The 22,975-nt window shown below is 44.5% G+C and overlaps 1 protein-coding gene across 2 annotated transcripts in view; it reads right to left on the bottom strand.

Moving 5' to 3' along the window:
- The window catches only part of LOC147886899 (protein CHROMATIN REMODELING 4-like), a 56,362-nt gene extending 33,971 nt beyond the window's left edge, over window positions 1-22,391 (bottom strand). For both annotated transcript variants that reach the window (XM_087394417.1, XM_087394418.1), the window contains exons 1-5: window positions 22,277-22,391; window positions 21,104-21,947; window positions 15,660-15,735; window positions 15,374-15,458; window positions 404-653 (exon numbers count right to left, since the gene is read on the bottom strand). In XM_087394417.1, coding sequence (XP_087250543.1) covers window positions 404-653; window positions 15,374-15,458; window positions 15,660-15,735; window positions 21,104-21,427 — 735 coding nt within the window. In that variant the 5' untranslated portion in view covers window positions 21,428-21,947; window positions 22,277-22,391. The remainder of the gene's footprint in view (window positions 1-403; window positions 654-15,373; window positions 15,459-15,659; window positions 15,736-21,103; window positions 21,948-22,276) is intronic.
- Between the last annotated feature and the right edge of the window lie 584 nt (window positions 22,392-22,975).

Raw genomic sequence — 22,975 nt, 5'->3', positions numbered from 1 at the left:
AGTATGAAGGTCAAACGTATACAGACTCTGTTCCACAGTGAACTGCCTTATGAAACATAAAACAAGGAGGGCAATGTCTGTGCAAACAACATTGAAGCAATAACTGTACATAAAACACAACAAATGTGAACAGTTAACTCAAATACATTATAAGATAACATCCAAAAATACGGCAGAGCGAACTGCCTTATGAAACATAAAACAAGGAGGGCAATGTCTGTGCAAACAACATTGAAGCAATAACTGTACATAAAGCACAACAAATGTGAACAGTTAACTCAAGTACATTATCAGATAACATCCAAAAATACGGCACAGCACTGTACGGTAAAGAGATCAAACAAACAAAAAGGAAGCACAGAGGAACGGTTGCATGCTGGTAGCTTATCATCAGTATACTGACCTGTGCAGGCCACCATAGTCCACCACCAAGCTTTCCCCATACCAGTGCTCCAGGGCTGAAAATGCTTGCACTAGTTTTTCCACTTGTAGGCTGTAACACCTCGCAAGTTGCATTTTCCCATTTCCTTGCTCCTCCATCTTTGCGAGCACTACGGTTTTTTTTCCAGCTTCCTGGGGTGTTGCTCGGTAATTTGCCCGCTACTATTGTTGGCAATGCACAGCCTTCGGTGTCATTAAAAGTTCTTGTGACTCTGTTAAAAAGAGAGAATTTGGTGATTCTATTATCTACATCCTCACAAGTTCTTTTTAAAAACAGTCCTCTGCTTCATATTTATTCAGCAACAAGGAGGCCACCTTAAAACCCTCGCTTAACCTCTCCTTGAACCAACTTCAGTATAGAGTATGATCGCACAAAAAAGCTCTAGCCCCTAAAGCACAATCTCCTTTTCTGACTTCTTTTAGAAGTTCCAAAATAGTTTAAGTTTTTGCATTCCTGAAAATTGAAAAAAAAAATTGCTGCAGTTTCACATCATAAGTAGCTTCTCTGTACGTCAAAGAAATATCCTTTAGCCATAAGTTGTCTTTCCTTTCTCATTCAAGAAACTATGCCTATGTCTATGCTTAGTTATATTTTCAAAATGCAACAACACACAAATGGCATGCTTGGGCTTGCACAGCAACAATTAACATCCTTCACAGTGACACTATTTAGAATATACAGTTCTCTTTTCCACTTCCAGCAATTTTGCTTGCCGTGCTGGAAAGCCTGTGTTCAGCTAGATTTTCCACTCCTTAAACCGGATTGCCCAACAACATTAACTACATAAATTAGAATACATCAAAATTAATTCGATAACAAGCCCAAACTCATCATGAAAAAGCAAAACAAAATGTGCAGCTTTCAACCCAATAATATTATGTGCAGACCTAAGACATGTAATGTCTGCTAACCTCCCCAAAGAACTTTATCAGCACCCAACGGTGCAGGGTAGACATTATTTTACCTAATGCTCTACCACCGGCGAATATTCATGAACTACTTTGCACATATGCCCACAAAAGGTCCTTCATGCTACATTGTACAAGAGCTCAAGATGGAATCATCATCAAAGGAACTAAGGAATTCCCTTCATCAAATCTACACCTAGTGAGCAGAAGTAACATTTGCATTTTAAAAAAGTTGTGTGCCATAACCTTGGTAATGGGGAAGGAATGCCATGAGTAACATAATAAAGCTCCACTGAAGAAAGGGACATCGTTAATTAACGCAGCAGAGTTAGTAAGAGGAGGATATCATGTCCATGCAACAGAGTTGACTTATAAGTTATGGCATCCGACAACACATTGTGAATGGAGGAGGGTCCTCCTCTCTAGCTTGTGATTCCTACCCTGGGGCACCTTTCCTTCTTTTCTCCCATTTCTTACCTTTGTGCCTTCACCTTCTATCTGCTTACAGCATTCAGTCCCAGGGTCATGTTACTTAGAAAATCTGTGAGTCCCTCTCTGCCTCGACAGTCTTATGCAGTCATTGAGAATCGAGATGCCGTCTAGATTTCGTTCTCTGAAGTTTGTGAGAGCAGAGAGAGAACACAACTACTGAAATGAGTTGCACATAACTTTGAAATATAAAGAAACAGTGGCTTTTGTAGGAAACCCTAAACCTCAAACTAGATCAACTATGCAGTATAGTGCCACATGGATGGTACAAAACTTTACTATTGCAACATCCTCTCAGGGACCCTAGACTCCTTCATTGAACCCAGATTCTAGAACTGAACTTGTTAACAACCGATGAGGGCATTATCCTATCCATGATGAGCATAAGCCCCACACCATTTATTTCCAAAGGGAAGAGAGTGACCATATTTGCAACACTACATATATCTAGGTGAATTGAAGAACATGCCCGAACACATCCTCTAGTAGCAAAAGCAATGGTGCAGTTCCAATTTCATGACAATCACGCACAAGGTTGAAAAAAATTAACCTGAGAGACTGCAAGGACGAGCTACTTTGAATATAGTATTGAGGCCCAACAGTGGGTGAAGATGACAAGAAGGCTTTCAAAAGCAGTCCACATTCTCTTCATGCAAGCTACAACAGCTTGTGAAAATTTTAGGACGTGTCTCTCGCGCACGAGCATTTCTAGAGCTTAGCTGATAAAGTATTACACCACTAATAAAGAAAGAATATATTGCTAGCGGCAAGCTGCCACATGGACAAAAGCCTTATGTACATAGGAAACTTGTTGTCACATGCACCTTTGGATCTATCACTCCTAGCCTTCACTCTCTCACTCACGCAATAACCCTGCATTTCAGTGGACAGCACCAGCCTCTTCCTTGTCTTGCAAAAGTGCCCTACATTGTGAGTGTGGACAGCATCAAGGTCTCGGTATTGGTCGGCATTGCTTGTCAGGTTTTTGGGTCTGCTATACGTGTGCATCGTGTACTCTTCAAAAGCGTGTTTCCACACTCTCTCAAAGAGTGTTATTTGTATTTCTCAGTTCTCCAAGTATAAAGCAAAATCTCCCTTGATAGGAGTAGGGGACCCTCGGTGGGTACAGACCCAATCGATTGTCGACTCCATTCTCTCTCTACCCTTATCTCATTTCTCTCTCTACCCTTATCACACAAGACATCGAGGGGACACACAGATCACTCTGGAGGACCTCCCGTCATTGTTTAGACCCGGGATACGCCCCAAGGGAGTCAAGGTAGCTCTGGTCTTACGTCGAGCCTCCTCCAAGAGACCAAGATGCACGGGACCCCTTGATGGACGCCAGTGTCCCATCACCAGCTATGTGCCAACTAGGGCGACATGACATACAGAGGATTCCGCTCCGCTCCAGTCTTTTTTCTTTTCATTGTCATACCCAGATGTAATTGATTATGTATGATCAGACTTAGGATTTAGCACGGGTGATGACGCTCGTTTCAGTAGCTCCACCCTTACTGTGATTTGTATTAGGTTTTCTTTCAATCTCATAGACCCATCGGTCTTCTGAAGACTCTAACAAAATTTCTTTCTTTCTTTCTTTCTTTTCTCTATGGTGCATGACGCTAATTCCTCGCTAAAGGTTTAAAGAGGGTCTTGCTGTGATTACACGATCAAATTATCGTTGCATGTTACATTGGTATCAGAATTTCGATCTGTATCCAGCTCGACTACCGTGAGTGTATGGTTGTGTTGAGATCCAGAAAGGACACACAATCAAGCGCCACGGAAGGGTCGGGAAAGCAAGTCAACTTTGAAGACTATGAAGAGGAGAAAGACTACCAACAAGATACGCTTCCGCCAAGTGCTCAAGAAGTGGTGGCGAACCTTCTGGACTAGAATTGGGTCCTTCTACAGCAACTCGAAGAGCATTCATCCCAGCTAGAAGAAAGTAGAAGACAGCTGGACCAGACAAAACAACGTCTAGAGGAAAAAGAAGCAAAAAAGCCACTAGAAGAAAGAGAAACTACAGATTTTAAAAAACTGCTCTTGTTGATGCGTGAGGAATGCAAAAATGAGGAGGCACTACGACGCACAAAGCTCGCCCAAGCAGAGAGGAAACAAAAGCTAGACCAAGAGGTGATGCTTCTCCAACACAAACAGATGTTAGTCACTATACAAGCAAGTTTAAGCGCGGCAGCAGTCACTGCCACAACTTTGTCATCGACAAAGGTAACACCACTCACTCGATCCACTCCAAATTTTATAAGTATTATGGTAAGTGTGACCATTCAGCCATTCTTCAATTCATTCATCACTTTATAGCTCATTTTCCGTTAGCGCGGATTCAAGATGAGCAAGACAAAGTCCACCTAGCAGCCCCTTATCTTACTGGTGAGGCGGCTATCTAGTGGCAACATTGAGCTAGTAAGTATACTAACTCAACCACGTTTAAGACGAATTTTATTTAGGCAACCTTTACCGACCTCAAAGCTTGTTTTCTACCACCACAGTATATGCTTAACCTAGAGGATGAGTTTTCTCGTCTCTCCCAAAACGGTTTGCCTGTGTTGACGTACAGTAACAAGGTCATTACTCTGACACAATAGTTGGCGTGTCTGAGAGCGACAAGATGAAGCAATTCATTCCAGGATTGAATACTAACATTCGTTTTACCATCTGGAACTTCGACTTGCCGGATTACGAGCGGGCACTGACTCTCGCCCAAAATCAAGAGATGATGCTAAATGAGGGAAAGCCCAGCAGTCAAACACAATGGGTAAGGATCAGAAGAGTAACAACCACTACCAAAAGAAAGACGGCCAGGCTTCTGGTTAATTGCCAATGCTCTAAGTCAGAAAGGTTCAATCCAGACCATTGAGAAGGCCTGTGATCGAAATCAAAGAAAAGGATCTTAATAGCATGAAGGCACAGTACGCGGAGTCAATAGAGTTTGGCACTCAATTCCAGTTAGCCGTGACACTTACTCCAGGCCATTACTCATTAGAGGACGGTTGGCTTTTCTATAAGAAAAGATTCCGTGTACTCAAAGACAAACGGCAGTTGCTTCTCCATGATGCCCATGACGCCCTCACCGATGGTCACAGAGGCATCAACGGTACTTTGGAGAAGTTAGAGGGCTATTTCTATTTGCCAAAGATGCGAAAGGACGTATACAGCTATGTTCAAAATTGTCAAATATGCCAAAAGGCCAAGGCTTTCCACAAGAAAGCGGCAAGCTTACTTATGCCATTGCCAATACCCGACGGTACTTTCCAGGACATAGATATGGATTTCGTGGGACCAGTTCCAACATTGCAGGTACGCGTTGAGAGGGGGAAGAGAAGTGGAAGGGAGCAAGAGAGTGAGAGTGAGAGAGAGTGACACACTAGTGCAGGTGTGAAGTAAGTGTGAGCCACACCACAAACTCACTTATGTTTTATTAGGATTAGGTTTACCCTATGACTGTCTTAAGACAGTCATAGGTGTCCTACTTTAATTCTTTAATTAAGGGTTGGCAATGTGCCTTTACCCCCAACAACCTCCCACCTAAAGGCCAATGTGCCTAAAGGGGAGAAAAGAATAAAAATTACAGCAATATACAGTTACTGTATACAAGACCATAAAGTAAGAATGGTCTCATCCTAATCCCATGATGTGGCGGCAATGTGCAAACCGCTCTGTAGGCAAGCTCTTAGTGAGCAAATCTGCAGGATTATCATCAGTATGTACTTTCACAAGCTCAAGTCGCTTGTCTTCCAGTACCTCCCTGATGAAATGATATTTCACTTCTATGTGTTTGGTCTTCTGATGAAAGACCGGATTCTTTGCCAACATGATAGCACTCTGACTATCACAATGCAAAACTGGCATATCTCCTGTAATGCCCAAATCTCCCACCAGCCGAGTAAGCCATATTGCTTCCTTGCAAGCCTCAGTGGCTGCAACATATTCAGCTTCTGTGGTTGACAGTGCAACGCATTTCTGCAACCGAGACACCCATGATATAGCACCTCCTGCAAATGTGAAAATATAACCGGTAGTAGACTTCCGGTTATCTGCATTCCCTGCATAGTCTGAATCTGTAAAACCATGCACCAATGCATCCTGCCTACCATAGCATATGCACAAGTCTTTGGTACCCTTGAGATACCTCAAGACACCTTTCACTGCTTCCCAATGCCGCTTGCCTGGATTTGCCATATACGTGCTGATGACTCCCACCGCAAAAGCAATATCCGGACGAGTGGCAACCATGGCATACATCAAAGATCCAACTGCAGATGCATACGGAACCTTGGCCATTTCAGCCTTATCATTATCTGATCTGGGGCTGTCCTTACTGCTGAGTTTTAAATGTGGAGGCAACGGGGTACTAATGGACTTCCCCCCCTCCATTTTAAACCTCTGTAGTACTTTGTCAATATACTCTTTCTGTGACAGAAACAAAAGTCCCTTGGACCTGTCACGAGTAATACGCATGCCAAGAATATGATTTGCATCACCCAAGTCTTTCATGTCAAAAGACTTATACAGTTGTTTCTTCAAAGCACTAATCTCATGCTGAGATTTACTGGCAATAAGCATGTCATCCACATATAGAATGAGTAGCATCAAACTGCCATCCTTTGCCCGTTTGGTGTACAAGCAACGATCGGTCTCACACCGATGATACCCTTGGGACTGCATGAAGGCATCAAACTTCTTGTACCATTCTCTTGGCGCCTGCTTGAGTCCATACAAGCTCCTTTTGAGCTTACACACAAGCTGCTATTTCCCTTTAACAGCATATCCCTCTGGCTGACTCATATAGATCTCATCATGGAGATCTCCGTGAAGAAAAGCTGTCTTCACATCCATCTGACATAAATCCATGTCATCATGAGCAACAAGAGCTAACACTGCTCTCAAAGTAGTCATCTTGACTACAGGGGAAAAAATCTCATCAAAGTCAATGCCCTTTTCCTGCTTAAATCCCTTGGCAACCAATCTGGCCTTATACCGAGGTAAAGCATTTGAATCCACTTTGACTTTGTAAACCCACTTGCATGGCAAAACCTTTCTGCCTGCAGGTAGCTGCACCAAGTCCCATGTATCATTCTGAAGTAGGGAGTCCATTTCTGACTGCATGGCTTTCTCTCACTTCTTTTTCTCTGTTCTTCCCATAGCTTCCTTGCAGCTGGAAGGCTCACCACAATCAGTCAGCATGATAAAATCAGCCACATTATTGGCTCCTAGAACAAACCTGGCAGGAGGCCGTTGTGCACGGGTGCTCCTCCTCACAAAATGTTCCGGATTAGGCTGCTGTCCAGCCTGTTCTTCATGCATGACGGGTGGCTGTACCACCATATCTGGCTGTTCTACAGCCCCATCTGTTGGCACATCCAGTGGTGCATCATTGGCAAAATTATCTGGCTGATTTTCAGCCTGTATACCCTCTTGAACAGGGTGATCTGCAGCAGGCTGCTGCTGCATATAAATGGGCATTCTTTGCTGTCCAACATCATCATAAATAACCCTCCTGTATTCCACAGGTTGCACGGGTTCCTTGTGTACACTATCTTCTTTAAAGATGACATCATTGCTGCGTATAATCTTCCGTTTGACGGGATCCCATAACCTGTACCCCATTTCACCTTCGTCACCATAACCCATAAAGATGCATCTGATAGACTTTGGATCCAGTTTGGTGCGTAGATCTTTGCGTACATGAGCAAAGCACTCGCAGCCAAATACACGTAAGTGCTTATATGAGGGAGGCTTGCCAGACCACACCTCCTCTGGCACTTTCAACTCCAAAGCCTTATTTGGTGACCTGTTAATAATGTGAACTGCTGTTTGCACGGCTTCTGCCCAAAAGCCATGGGGTAATGCAGCATAAGACAACATACATCGAACCTTCTCCTGAATAGTTCGATTCATCCGCTCACTTGCACCATTTTGAGATGCATTATGAGGGGCTGTGAGTTCCTGTTTGATGCCCTTAGCTTGGCAAAACTGCACAAAAGCATGTGACACATACTCACCCCCATTATCGGATCTGAGGCATTTCAGCCTACGACCTGTCCGATTCTCAGCCTGAGCGACAAACCTCTTGAAAGCATCTAAGGCATCTCCCTTATGCTTCAAGAAATAGACCCACACCTTACGTGTGGCATCATCAATGAAAGTAATAAAATATTTTGCACCCCCTAGTGATAACTGTGGCATCTCACACAAATCAGTGTGCACTAGATCAAGTGGTGCTCTATTCTGGGGAGATCTCCTCTTATGAGGAGTCACAGAATGCTTGCCAAAAATACAATGATCACAAGTAGGCAAATCTGAAAAAGAGAGAGGCGGCAGATAACCCAAACGTGACAGTTCTTGCATTCCTTTAACAGGCATGTGTCCCAACCGGCTATGCCACAATGAAACCTTTGGCAGCTCGGTTATGGCAACAACATGATTACCCACACTGGAAACATAAAGAGGATACAAAGTATCACTCTTAAAACCCTCAGCCACTACAGTCTGGCCATCAGTAATCACCCATTTGGAATCCCCAAATGTGGTGTGGTAACCACAGTCATCTAATAAGCCAGTGCTAATCAGATTTTTCTTGATTTGCGGCACATGGCGAACGCCATCAAGCATAAATGACTGTCCATCAGGAAGTACTATCTGAATATTGCCAATCCCTGCAATCTGACATGCATAGTTGTTCCCAAGATGAACAACTCCATGAGTACCTGTGTAGGAAGTAAACCACTCCCTATGAGGAGTAACATGAAAAGAGGCACCTGAATCCAAGAGCCAGGTGTGCATGTCATGGCCATCAATAACCAAAGCATGTGCTATTACAGCAGAAGAGCATAAAACATCATGTATGTCACTGTCACTTTCCTCTGCTGCAACATTCACTGCATCCAAGTCATCTGCCTTGGCCTTGCCTTTGCCTTTGCTTGCATTTCCTGCATCCTTTGTTTCAGCCTTCTTGGCTTTCTGATCCCGTATGAACTTGAAGCACTTCGACTTCACATGTCCCTTCTTGCCACAATAAAAGCATTCAATGTCCTTTTTGCCACGGGACTGACTGCGGGATTTGGACTTACTAGCAGATCTCCCCTTCTGCTGAGTCCTGCCTCTGTCCTGTACCTGCAAAGCATTTGAAGACTTGCTGCCCGCATTATTCTTCCTGCTCATCTCCTCCATAAGGAGAGAGCTCTCTACATCAGCATAAATAAGAGTGGCATTCGAGTTTGACAGGGTGGTCTTGAAAGTGTCCCAACTCTCAGGAAGGGTACACAGCAAGAAAGTAGCCTTGAACTCCTCATCAAGGTTCAACCCCTGTGCAATCAGCTGTGTAAAGATAGCATTGAACTCACTCAAGTGTGAGGTCATAGCTGTACCTTCCTTCATGCGAAGATCAACCAGCTTCTTCAGCCAATAAACCTTACTGGCTGAGCTCTTTTGGGCATATAATTCTTCTAGTCTTTGCCATAGACCATAAGAGGTCTTTTCAGCCTGTACATTGAACACAAGAGTGTCTCAAATAGTGAGCATGATAGCTGCCCTCGCGGACAAATCAAGCTCTTCCCAGTCATCAGCTGCCATATCAGATGGCTTGACACCCTTCACCCTTATGGGCTTAGCAATCTTCTTTAACAGAAGTACATTCAAGCACTGTTCTGCCCATAATGCATAGTTATGTGCTCCTTCCAGTTTCTTTATGTTCAGAATTGAAGAATCACCTCCTCCTGATGCCATATCAGATGAGGAAAGTACCTAACTCCCTGGAAGTAAAAAAGGCTGAATAAAGGTTCTGATTTCTCAGAAAAGGCCTGCTCTATTCTAGAGCCAGAAGCACTCTCAATGGTGCTGTTTTTTTACTGTCAGTAAAATCTGCAGCAAAACAGTAAATGTCCCTGCAACTACTGTACCTTCTGACAAACTGTTCTGAGCTCAGAGAGGCATAAAAAACAGTAATTTCAGACTGCTGCTGCTGCTCAACAAGTGCTTAACAGTGCACAATCATCTGACAAAACCACCAACACTGCTGTAAACACTGCTGTACTGACTGTACTGATCACTTCTCCCACCTCAGATGAGGTATTGCACTGAGTTAAATTGCAGAAACCACTTGACTAACACCGCAAAAAAAAAAAAAAAGTAAATGATCCTTCAGCCTGTTGCAAAGCCTGCAACAGTAAATGGGATAAATCCCAAGCAATCACCCTTATACCAACGGGAGAAAATGCATCTGAAGATCTCTGTCGGTAACCCAAGTGCTATCAAACAAAGTCTGGGCAAAAGCCCCTTGATCTGACAACTGAATCAAGTGGAGGACACCTCAACACTGAGGTAGCATGCAATATGAAATCTCTCTGACACTTGTACCTGACAATGTGCAATGCATAGACTGCCCCTGTGTACTCAGCAACAACACAAATCACAAAGTACAGACACCAAGAAGAAAATCTTTTGAGCACTGTCAACGATGGGCAGTTAGGGACCGAGTAAACTCGATGCGCCCTGACCAAGCGTGGCTCAACTGAGATTTTCAAAGTGTGTACAAAGAATGTGACCTGCAACAAATGTCACCAAATGCACTGCGGAAATAAAGCAAATGTGTGCTCCCTGGCTACACACTGCCTCAAGGCATATACTGCAAACACATCCAGGCAAAAACCCTTCGATAAGGTCACCCAAAACTGAGAGTTGCACTCAGTAAATGCATAGTAGCTCCTGCTGTACTTCTGTCCTCGCAGCAGCACGCTTCCCCCCAAAAAAAAATCGAGTTGAGTCTTTGCAGCAAAACAAACAAGTCCTGCTGTACTTCTGTACCCTGCTGTCGACGCCAACCTATTGTACCTGCAGGTGGATGAAGGACTGTCGTCCGTACAGTTGTACGGCAGTCCGTACGACTGTACGGACAGTCCGTACAGTTGACGTGGAATAGCTGCGCCGCGCAGCTATGGAGCTGCCTGATGCAGTCTCGCAACCCGACGACGCCCTGATCTGCTGCCCTGCGCCCTCACAATGCCTCAAAAGGCTTAGCAGCTAGTAGCAGCTGCTATGCAACTGCTGGCTGCTAGCTGGATGCGGCGCCTCGAGCTGCAGCTAGCAGCTCCTGTGCATGGAGACCCGCAACCAGCGACCACCGCCGTGACCACGCCCGTGACGTCGATCTGACCCGCGCCCGCGCTGTCGACCTGTTCGCCGCCGCCTGCGCACTGTACGTCGCAGTCCGTCCGTACAGTTGTGCGGACGACGTACGGCCGTACGGATCTGGCCGTACGTCCGTACGGAAAGGGGTAGACAAGGAAGAGGGGGCTTGGGAGAGGAGCCTCTGATACCAGTTGAGAGGGGGAAGAGAAGTGGAAGGGAGCAAGAGAGTGAGAGTGAGAGTGAGAGTGAGAGAGAGTGACACTAGTGCGGGTGTGAAGTAAGTGTGAGCCACACCACAAACTCACTTATGTTTTATTAGGATTAGGTTTACCCTATGACTGTCTTAAGACAGTCATAGGTGTCCTATCTTTAATTCTTTAATTAAGGGTTGGCAATGTGCCTTTACCCCCAACACGCGTAACACTCAATGTCTTGCTATTTTTTATCGCTTTAGTAAATATTGTATGCTTATTCTCTGGAAACAGACAACCAGCACTGGAGATGTAGCTCATTTGTTTATCAAGCATGGGTATCCCATTGGAGGGTTGCCAAGGACCATCACATCCGACAGGGACTCCAAATTCACGTCTAATTTTTTGCAATCCTTGTTCCATAATTTTGATACTAAGCTGTAGATGTCTAGCGCATTCCATCCGCAATCGAATGGCGAGACAGAAAAGTATAATGATACGGCGTTTGATATTTTATAATCATATTGTCATGATGCTCAGGGAAAGTAGAAGCAGTTTCTCCGCTTGTGCAGGTCATTTTGAACGATACATAATCTTCAAGCATTTGGTCGCACAACTTATGAAGCAGCGTTTGGACGGTGGTTTACATCACTCCTCACCCTAATGGTGTCTCCATCTCTTGAAGCAAACAAAACCACCGAATCAACAGCAGAGATTACGGAGTCCGTGAAAAGCCGTCAATGGGTGTATTTACGCATTATCAAGCAAAGATTGAAGCAAGCCCTAAGCTGTCCTTCAGGAGCTTCGGACCATTCCCTATCATTCATAAGATCAATGATGTCTCCATGAACTTACACCTCCCAGACAGTTGGACTATGCACAATGTGTTCCATGTAGCTTGGTTGAAGCCGTATTTTGGACCTCCTCTTACAGAGATTTCCGAAGAGCAACAACCTGAAGTTCTTGATGAAGCCGAAGTTTTGCAGCTAGAACAAATCCTTCTTCATAAATTCAAGCATGGGGCAAGACGTAAGATCTGGAAGTTTTACGCCAAGTTTCATGATCGAGGTATCCATGAAGCACTGTGGTTAGACGAAGACTTTTTCCGGGAGTTCCCACAGATTTTGACGGACTACTTGGAAGCAATGAACCTACCACCAAGTTGAGGAGGAGGGAATGTCACATGCACCCCTCCACTTGGGTGCAATGTGACACACTCGCTACATCGACAAGTGCGTGATAGTTCCCTGATAGGAGATTTTGTCGTATGCCGTGACCCATTTGTGAGCCTTTGTCCAGGGACAGTCAGGCACAAGCTACATAAGTCAGTCTCTCAGCCTTAGGTCAAGTTAGGCAAATCAGTCCTTGTTCACTGCTACCCACTGTAGAACAGTAGGGTAGTGTTTCCATCTGATTGGTTCCGTGTACCCAATGAGGGCCCCTCCCCCAATCAGGGGAGAATTTGCTTTATACTTGGAGAACTGAGAAATACAAATAACACTCTTCGAGAGAGCACGTAAACGCGCTTCTGAAGAGTACACAGTGCACACGTATAGTAGACCCAAAGGCCCCGACCAGTACCGAGACCTAGATGCTGTCCACGCTCACAATGTAGGGCACTTCTGCAAGGCAAGGAAGAGGCTGGTGCTGTCCACTGGAATGTAGGGTTACTGCGTGAGTGAGAGAGTGAATGCTAGGAGTGAGAGATCCTAAAAGAGAGCTGAGATGACTGAAATGTAGAGCTGAGAAGTGAGCAGTGCAAACTGTAAAAGATAATTGAAAAGAGCTGCCGAAACAGAACCCTAACCTTACTCTGTTTGCTGGTCCGAATCCTCAACTGTGGTGCTGCATATACACCTTCCAAACAGGCTGAACTGAAGGCCAAACACTGAGGCTGATCAGGGCCAACTTTGGAGGTGTTCAGGGCTGCACACAAGAGGCCAGAGGGGAGCTGTTTGGAGTGCTGAAGGCTTGGGAGCTGAATGGGAAATGAGGGCCTGGATGCCCCCTATTTATAGGGCTGTAAGGGCTGAGCCGACCAGCCCAAAATGGCGGACTTTTCAGTCAGTTCTTCTGGCTGTTTGGCTGGTCCCTTGGCCCCATAAAAGGCAGCCCTAAGCCCCATAAAAGGTGGCGTAGGGAGGGGTGCAGGGTAGCCTATAAAAGCAGCCCTTCCCTGTCGACGCCATTCTCTCTCTACCCTTATCTCCTTTCTCTCTACTGGATTCATCTAGGTATATGAGGTTCGAACTGTATTATCTTTTCTGTTTTAGAGGATGAGTTTGGGCATGTTCATCTAGATTCGTTTCCGCCAATAATTAGATATGCGTCCGCTGTTGCAAATGTAACATGCAACCGTAATATGATCGTGTAATCACAGCAAGACCTTCCTTAAACCGTTAGCGAGGAATTAGCGTTATGCACCATAGACAACACAACATAGTGTAGTTTCAATCTGATGATAGTCACTCATAAGGTTGAAAACCATAAACTCCATCACGCATAGCAGGAACTAGCTACTATGACATCCCCACTGACATCATCAACGCCCAACAAAGGGTGTAGACCATAGTATAAAAATATGCTCTCACACATACAAATCCACAAACCCACAAATACTTGAGCATCCATTTATACAAAGTCTTCGTACTGAGTTTCTGTTGTCACTCCGGAGGTGAAGGGCAAACTCAGCCATGACAAAGGCTAGCACTAAAGGAGAAGGCTGATCAAAAAGTAGTCCAAAATCTCTTCATTCAAGCTACAATTGCTTGTGAAGTCTAAACGAGTTCATTTTAGTCTCTCCCAAACGAGCATCTAAATCTAGTTGATAGGGCAACGCACCATTTGAGATAGAAAGAATTATCGCAATACCAGCAGGCCACAACATGGACGAAAACTTCACGAGGTGAAATTTGCATGTCCGGTAATACGGCAAAAGCATATACCTAGATGAATCCAGGAACATTCCCAAACTCACAACATAGTGTACTCACCCAGAAGCTTGAAAACCATGAACTCCATCACGCATGGCTGGACCTCTTGCTATAATATCATCACCGATGTCACATCCACATTCACTACACTAAATGTGATGACATGGCAGTCAGTATAGCTCAGTTACAGCCATCATTCAAGTAAATGGCTAATGATTTGGATACACTTTATATGGACTCTATAAATGTAAAATGAATTCTTAGTCAGCTGACTAACCTGTTCTAAGTAATAGATGGAGAGGTTCAATCAACCAAAAACCGTTAAGAGCTACAATTTTGAACAAGCCAGTTATTATAAAGATTCAACTTGTGCAAACAAATCTTCATCAAGCACTGAGCATTGCCTGGCCAAAGGTCTTGCCAATACACCTTACTCTTGACATAGTAAATGCTTGCAATTGATCGCAAATGCACACATGTAATAGACTTCAAGACAAGATGTACATGGGCAACCGTCTGCATTGTAAATCGAGAGGAAGAAGTTCGTTCATTGTGGCAATACAATGTCTAAGTGGGGTTGAAGAAGGTACAATGTCTAAGGAAGGGCTCTGATACCAATGCAGGGAAGGGCTGAGCTAGAAGGGGGTAGAGCATGAGTAGCAAGAGAGGTAGAGGGACTCTGAGAGAGAGAGAGAGAGAGAGAGAGAGAGAGAGAGAGAGAGAGAGATGTTGAGGATGGAAGAGGAGAGCAGATGTCAAATACTATGACGAGCACAAATGAGTGGGGATGGGGCTTATACAATCCTCCCCATCCTTCATTAGATGCATGGATGGCTGCCTACTAATAAAGAGAAACTATCATGTGTCCTACCTCGTTATTGCTTGCACCAACATCCAAAACTGACGGGAGTATCCCTTATGCAAAGCTGTCCTCTCCCAAGATATTAATGCTCTGATACCAAAGTGACAATCCTGTGATTTAAAATGCTACAAACCACACATTTGCCTACATGCCCCCTTCTATTGACCTACTACATTTCTAACTGTGCTTCATCTGCCTATTGGTAGAAAACAGACAGACACACTTAACACTTACAAAATCTATCACTAAAGAGAATGATTAAAACTAAGGGTAAAAGACAGGCATCCTAACACTCACGCAATCTGTCACTTAAGATAATGATTAAAACTAAGGATCAACAATGAAATGAAATACAGCTAAAGAAGACACTAAAAGGAACACAATGCTTTCAAACATACTCTGCAGTTTGTTCTGATGCATCTTTTTCCTCCGTAGTACTTTTTGCTGCTTGCGAAGAACCAAGCCACTGCTCCTGCATAAAATCTACACAAAATCTGCAAAGTTTCGTAAACGAGTCCTTGTCTACAGCACTAAAGGTGATGATACTACAAAAGTAAACTTCCCGAATAACTCAAATACGTTAATCATTAGAAGTGAAACTTTTACATCAGGGATAACACAAGGAGGAAGAAGAAAAAGCAACATCAAGAACAAAAATTCAGATGTGACTTCCAAAGCTTTTACCACGATGACTTGATAGGCTGTCGCCACTGCTCTCTTTTTTTGAAATCCCCACCTCAGATTCGATCCCCTGATAACCCTGCACCGCCAGAATATATATACCTTCATAAGACTAGAATATATCCAATCTTACAAATTAAGTTTTTTGTAAAACGATTGAAAGAACAAAGGGATCAAGGGAGCTTGTAATCTATTTCAAACAAAATTATGAGCAAATGAGAAAAACTTAGTAAGCACAGCTACACTTATGTTCTCATCAGTACCCAGCATAATCTGCCATCTCGGTTTCGAAAGATCCTGGAATCTCTTGGGTAAACCCAGTGCAGGCAGCATGATTTGTAACACCATACAAGCAAGCTAGAAATACAACATCCAAGGTAAAGTGTCTGAACTCTTTCTGAAAGGTTGAATCTGAATGGATTGACGGCTCTTAATGATACTGTGCTTTGTTCACGCATGAAACAGAGGGTTCTGGATAATTAGTGATGATAATGAACTTGATCCCCAACAAGTACTGCCAGAATTTTGTCATGCAATATGCCATAAAACAGAGGGTTCTTGATAATCAGTGATGATAACTGAACAATTACTGCCAGAATTTCATCATGGAATATGCCATGGAAGGAAAGATTGAATTTCAAAGAAGGAAAGTTATTCAAGAAATAGAGATGGCACGCTTTCATCATGGCAATCATGGACAGCATGGAAGCATGCCTTATAGAGGAACCACAAGAAGGGAAATTTTCTACATGATGCAATGGTTTAATGCTTATCGTAAGCAAGCACACATAGAGCCTACTCACAAGGGACACTAGAGAGTTTTGAAAAGAGAACTCCATATGAATGAAAGGGGGAGATGCAAACGTAAGAAATTACAATCAACTTTAACTCTTCGTTCAAGAAGATGAAGAGAGCAGGGTAAAGAAGCTGGCCAATGGGATTGTCAACGACCTGCAATGCTCAGAGCTGAGATAATCAAGTGAGCAGGAGGTTAAATGTTACATCCCTAGCTGGGGTTAGCTAGTGACCAGTTGGTGGAGTCAAAAAGTCAGGATGAGTAATCCTACTAGTGTTACATCTAGATGGAGGTCTAGAAGAGATGGGACCTGTATGCTGATTATAGCTGTGGACTGAGACTATATATTGGGATAGGGAGCTCACTGGGAGGAGGCTGGTCGGTATCAGCATGTGGTGAGTTATAGATAAAGCACTTAGTGGCTCAATTCCAAGTTTGACATTTGGTGAAGATGATCATGGTAGCAGACTCAGGGTAGGAGTTGTCTCCATGGTATCCAAGCAGATCTTTGCTGGGAGATCAGTGGGACGAAGATGCTTTAGAATCTAGATCCATGAGTGGAGGTGTTTCTTGGTCATAGTTTGCTTTCTTCCTTTCGGTAGAGGAACCATCTCCAAGAGCACATAGCATGTCCATCATCTCCGGTTATCTCCTGCTCGACCTTCTGTCTGCTTCCACTCGTTTTAGTTCATGCGCCTGCAGGAGGAGAAACATAACACCGATTTGCAGTCCATGGCTCCGCTCCGAATGTGATCCAAGAGCTGATTGAAGTGCCAAAAGATCTCTAGGAGGGAAGTCTCTGGGCGCGGAGTAATCATGGAGTCCAAGCGTTCTCACTGAATCGTCCAGAGAGCGCCAGGGGAGTTGCCGCTATTGCTGATCTAGTCGCCATCTGTTTGGAGGAGCAAACGCCACTGGAAAACGAGCAGCCAGTCGCAAGTCAAAAGGCGCCATGTTTGCTTGGTCTCTTTCCTTAGCATAGCTACGCCTTCATCGTGAGAGAGCGTGGCCAAAGCATCTAAAAAAAGGTCGTCTCCGACCACACAGTCCATCACCTGCGTATACAGCAACGAAAGCTAAGGAGGAGGAAAAGCTATTAAAGTAGCTTTTGTAAGCTTCCCCACTAACGTCATCAGCACCCAACAGTGGGTGTAGACCATAGAATAAAAATATGCTCTCACACATACAAATCCACACACCCACACATACTTGAGCATCCTTTTATACAGAGTCTTCGTACTGAGTTTCTATCGGCACTCTGGAGGTGAAGGGCAGACTCAATTGGTGACTGTAAAAGGTAAGTCTCTTACTTCATGCTCTCAATTGGTGACTGTAAAAGGTAAGTCTATTACTTCGCTGCTCCGCACCTAATTTCTAGTGAGAGGAAGTACCAAACATGTCAAGCTAAGGTATTTTGCTTTTAGTAAGGCTCTTACCAGAGCAGCTGATAGTAGGCTTTTAAGGCACATACAGTCTGTTCACAATGGTAGCAGACAGATTGTTTAGAGGACAACTTGCCGCAGTAACAACTCCCAAAAACAGTCATGGTAGACCAGTCCTGTAAGCCATGCGATTGGCGGTAGAGTTTTGGAGAGAAGACAAAGAGACCAGACTCTATACACAGTCTGGCGTATGCTCTGCCATTGGAGATAAATGCATCGGTTGTGAGTCTAAAATCAAATACATTATGCCCATTATGGAACTAAAACTCAGGATGACATGCCAAGTCCTACGAATCCGAAAGTATGGTTGCTGCCCTGAATTCAGCATCTCAAGTTGTCTGGCAATTCATTGGTTATGTATTTAAAGACAAAGAGTTTTCTCCAAAAAATGTCACTGATAGCATGAAGTTAATGGATCACTTTTGACATGATTTATTTACAGCATTGGGCACCATACTCTTATTGGAACTAAGTCAACTCTTATATCATGAATTGACAAGACAAGGGTTTAGGGTTAGCTTGCACTCAATTCAGGTGTATTTTTTGCACTCAAGTGCTGCTTGTGGCTGTTTCCTTGCTCCATTGCTCTCACGCATCCCTTCAGTAGGTTTCCAATCCTGCCTTGTGCTCTCCTCTCAGTCCCAAGCTACGGGGAGCATTCTTATCGTGAAAAATTCAGAGTTGCAGCCTAAGTTGGACTAATTTACAGTAGAAACATTCCCAAACTCATCCTCTAAAAACACAACATAGTGCAGTTTCAATCTCACCATAGTCACTCATAAGATTGAAAACCATAAACTTCATCACACATAGCAGGGACTAGCTACTATCACATCCCCACTGACGTCATCATTGCCCAACAGTGGGTTTAGACCATAGTTTAAAAATATGCTCTCACACATACAAAACACACCCACACATACTTGAGCATCCATTTATACAAAGTCTTCGTACTGAGTTTCTATCGGCACTCCGGAGGTGAAGGGCAGACTCAGCCATGACGAAGGCTAGCACTAAAGGAGAAGGCTAATCAAAAAGTAGTCCAAAATCTCTTCATTCAAGCTACAACTACTTGTGAAGTCTAAACGATTTCATTTTAGTCTCTCCCAAATGAGCATCTAAATCTAGCTAATAGGGCAACGCACCATTTAAGAAAGAAAGAATTATCGCAATACCAGCAAGCCGCAACTTGAACGAAATTTGCATGTCCGCTAAAAGCATATACCTAGATGAATCCAGGAACATTCCCAAACTCATCCTCTAAAAACACAACATAGTGCAATTTCAATCTCACTATAGTCACTCATAAGATTGAAGACCATAAACTCCATCACCACGCATAGCAAGGACTAGCTACTATCACATCCCCACTGACGTCATCAGTGCATAACAGTGGGTTTAGACCATAGTATAAAAATATGCTCTCACACATACAAATCCACACACCCACACATACTTGAGCATCCATTTATACAAAGTCTTCGAACTGAGTTTCTGTCAGCACTCCAAAGGTGAAGGGCAGACTTAGCCATGACAAAGGCTAGCACTAAAGGAGAAGGCTAATCAAAAAGTAGTCCAAAATCTCTTCATTCAAGCTACAACTGCTTGTGAGTCTAAACGATTTCATTTTAGTCTCTCCCAAACAAGCATCTAAAGTTGCACCAAACAGTCAGATTGTGTCCACGACACTTAGTGGACTTCTTAACTCTTATCACAGGTTTGCAATCACATTGAGGCTGGTGGCCATGAGGCGGGACCAGAAAGCCAGTATAGGCTGGCCAAATCCAGCCAACCAGAGTCGGCCCCACAGACTAAGGGGTCAGCTGTTTTGGGTCAGTTGGTTTGGGGGCCCTTGGGACCTATAGAAGCCAGCCCTTTGGACTTGATTACTTATTTGCTTAGTGAGCTACTTGAGGTATAGCAGTTCAGCAGACTTTGGGCCGTCATTCAGGAGGACCAGGAGCTGGAAGGAACACACTGAGTGCTGCAGACAAAGAGCTCGAAGATGGCTCTGTGCTTGGCTGTCTATCAGGGCAGCAAGAAGGACAGATCAAGATGGTTCTATACTTGGCTATCTATCAGGGCAATAAGGAGGACGGATCAAAGGGGGAGCTTGTGCCTTACCATTGGCTGCATTTTGGGGCAGGAAGGAGGTCAAGCATTGCCTTACTTGTGGCTCTCCGGGAGATCGGCTTGAAGGTGTTTTGCAGGGCACAATGACAAGGCCCACCTAAGCTCACAGGGAGCACACAGGCCGAGTGCTTTGGGAGTGCCACAGAGGCAGGAGAACAAATGTTCACATCTAGATAGCACTCTGCTTTTGTATTATGTCTGTTGTGGATGGAAATATAAGTTTTGTTGGTTCTACATCTCTCCTATGCATTGTCCACTACTTGCTGCACATCTACATGTATGTTAAGCAAGCAATAATAGAAGTTATTTTCTCGGGCCCGGGGGGCGAAGAGGGATAGGAAAGGATACGAGATGCTTTATGCAATTCCCTATGCTATATGTTGTAATCGCTCTTTCTAGTCCCATAGGTCACATTCGACCTCCAGCAGGCGTTAAAATAATCAACCTTACCAGCATCTCTCTCTCTCTCTCTCTCTCTCTCTCTCTCTCTCTCTCTCTACCCACACACACACACACACGAACTAAGAGCTGTCACTGATCTACACTTCATACTAAATGATGCTCTTCAGTAAAGGTAACCACACAATTCGCTCCTAAAAGCTACACGCTAGGCAAAACTAGGTCATGTCCTAGGCACTGTGCTTTTTGAGCATTTCTACGTTTAGTTGAGAGAAGAAAAGTAGAGCAGTTGCAAGCAAAACAGAAGTCCAAAATAGGCTTGCGATCAGTGAAATCACCTCCCTGTACATCTACCTTTGGCATACATGAGAGCACCTCTTGCAATCACAAAGCACATGCACATAGAGTAACTAAAAGAACAAAACGCTCTAAGCTGTGATCATGATACTTCAACCAGGTGCGTGCAGAAGCAGAGGTCATAGTACTTCAGCCAGATGAGTAGAGAAAGGTCCAGTGCTCAAATATACAAGATTAAGACAGAAGGTCTGCTCCAAATTTAACATCCATCAGCAATGAGCACATCAAAGCCTGAATCAAAGTCTCCACAAACCTTTCAAGAAACATGGTACAAATGAAACTGGTACAGGGTTTCAGAATAAAAGCAGGGAGAACTGGACCTCGTAGTCCTCCAAAGTTGCTCCATTGCAATTGGTTGTGCATATACCGAATTCTTCTCCAGCTGCTGTCTGGCACTTATTAATGGCGAAGGATGAGGCCAGCTCTGGCTCGGGCTCTGCTTCTGGCTCTAAAGATAACTCTGCCTCACAAGTACTGCCACAGCAACTGCCATCGTTCACGTTCATAGCTGAGTCCATCACAAGAGGACTCGAGCACGATGATGGCATCTTGATTCGAAACCTCACAGGGGGGTGAGACAATTTATTGCCACTGAGCTTCAAAGTAGAAGGGGAATTAATCAATTCTTTCGCAGATGTTTCCATTCTGCCTATAGTTGCGTAGGGTTCCAACACATGACAACCATCAGGACATGATATATGCGTCCTGATGAATGCACGGTAACTCTCCTTTTAGCAATATAATTTGCACCCACAGAACAATGCAGAAAACGACTTGAGACTGGAGCTGATTCCCTACAAAGCAAAGAACAGTTTTTGACCTTAGATTAGGTCATATCTATGTGTTGCATGGTCTTCCAGATTCTGCACTGTAACATTGTAAGGCACGCTCAAAGCTGCCACCTGTACCCCCCTTTCATCCCTTCCTCGATCAAAATACCTGTTCGAAGTTCTGCCTAAAAAAACTTCTAGCTTTGGTTTCCTTCCTGAAAGATTCCAAAACGTCACTTGGTTGTTCATCAAGCCAAATCCATGAATCAACCCCCGTGTTTACAAAGTCTGGGGCAATGCCCGGTCCTGCAGCTGTATCCTGCCAGGGTTGCAAGTATCGCCCATAATTGCCCGTTCACAACTCTTCGTTGCAGGAGTGGAAAAGTGGCAATTCCTGCATGGGCAGACACGCCGTTCAATTCAAAATTGAAGAATCTCTCTCTCTCTCTCTCTCTCTCTCTCTCTCTCTCTCTCTCTCTCTCTCTCATTGGGAATGTTCATTGAATGCAGATGCAAAGTTTAGCAAAGAGGGCTAGGGAATCAGGAGACCGAGGATCGCATCACTCGGATGCTAGCTATCTGAATTGGAGAGGTGACCCGACGAACAACCTAAAATTATTAGATGAAAAGCCCAAAAAAGGAAAAAATCCTAATGCACTATTGCAAAGAGAATGGCGACTCTCATGATGCAAAGGTACAACTCCAAGCGAGCGGAACACTTACCGGAAGAAGCAACCGTGACCAAGGCGATCTACAGGCGAAGAACCCGGGGAAATGCCTAATGCTGAAAAGCAAGGAAGGCACGATGAAAGCGTCAACGGCTGGCGGAGGGGGCGGGGCGGGGGGGGGGGAGGGGGCTGGGGTGAGGGAGGCGTGAGGGCAACCACATAAAACGAAAAAGGGAGCGAAAAGGGAGAAAAATTAATGGGGGAGGGTTGACAAAGGTGCGGGTGGTGCTGCTGCAACTGCAAGTGATGCCGATGCTGATGCTGCGGAGGATGGTGCGAGAGTTGGAGCAGGAGCAGGCGATCGATCGGGCAGGGAACACGGCAAAATGGAGCAAAACCCTGGGGAGCAAACCCTGGAAGCGGAGAAGACGACGAGGGCAAAAGGGGGTGGAGTGATTGATTGAAAGAGAGTGCCGCAGATCGAGGGGGCGCAGGGAGAACGTGGGGTAGAGGGGGACCAAGGGGAGGGGGACACGTGGGAGGAGGTGATTGGACGAGAGGAGGGGGACGAATGGGGGGGTGACACGTGGGGAGAGGGGGGGAGGGAAGCCGCCCGCCACAACCCCCAATTTCTGTGTCAAAGGCAGTACACTAAGGCTTTCATCATGGCTTCTTCTTCTTCTTCTTCTTCTTCATCTCTTCTGCTCTGCTTCAACTTGAAGCTTCGTTTGCATTTGCATTTTGCTTTTTGCGC

Source organism: Dipteris shenzhenensis, chromosome 23 (genome assembly GCF_047967505.1).
Source record: "Dipteris shenzhenensis isolate YYH24624 ecotype China chromosome 23, Dip_SZ_1.0, whole genome shotgun sequence".
Classification (NCBI taxonomy): Eukaryota; Viridiplantae; Streptophyta; class Polypodiopsida; order Gleicheniales; family Dipteridaceae; genus Dipteris; species Dipteris shenzhenensis.
Note: the sequence above shows the minus strand (reverse complement) of the source record. Positions and strands in the feature narration are given on the sequence as shown.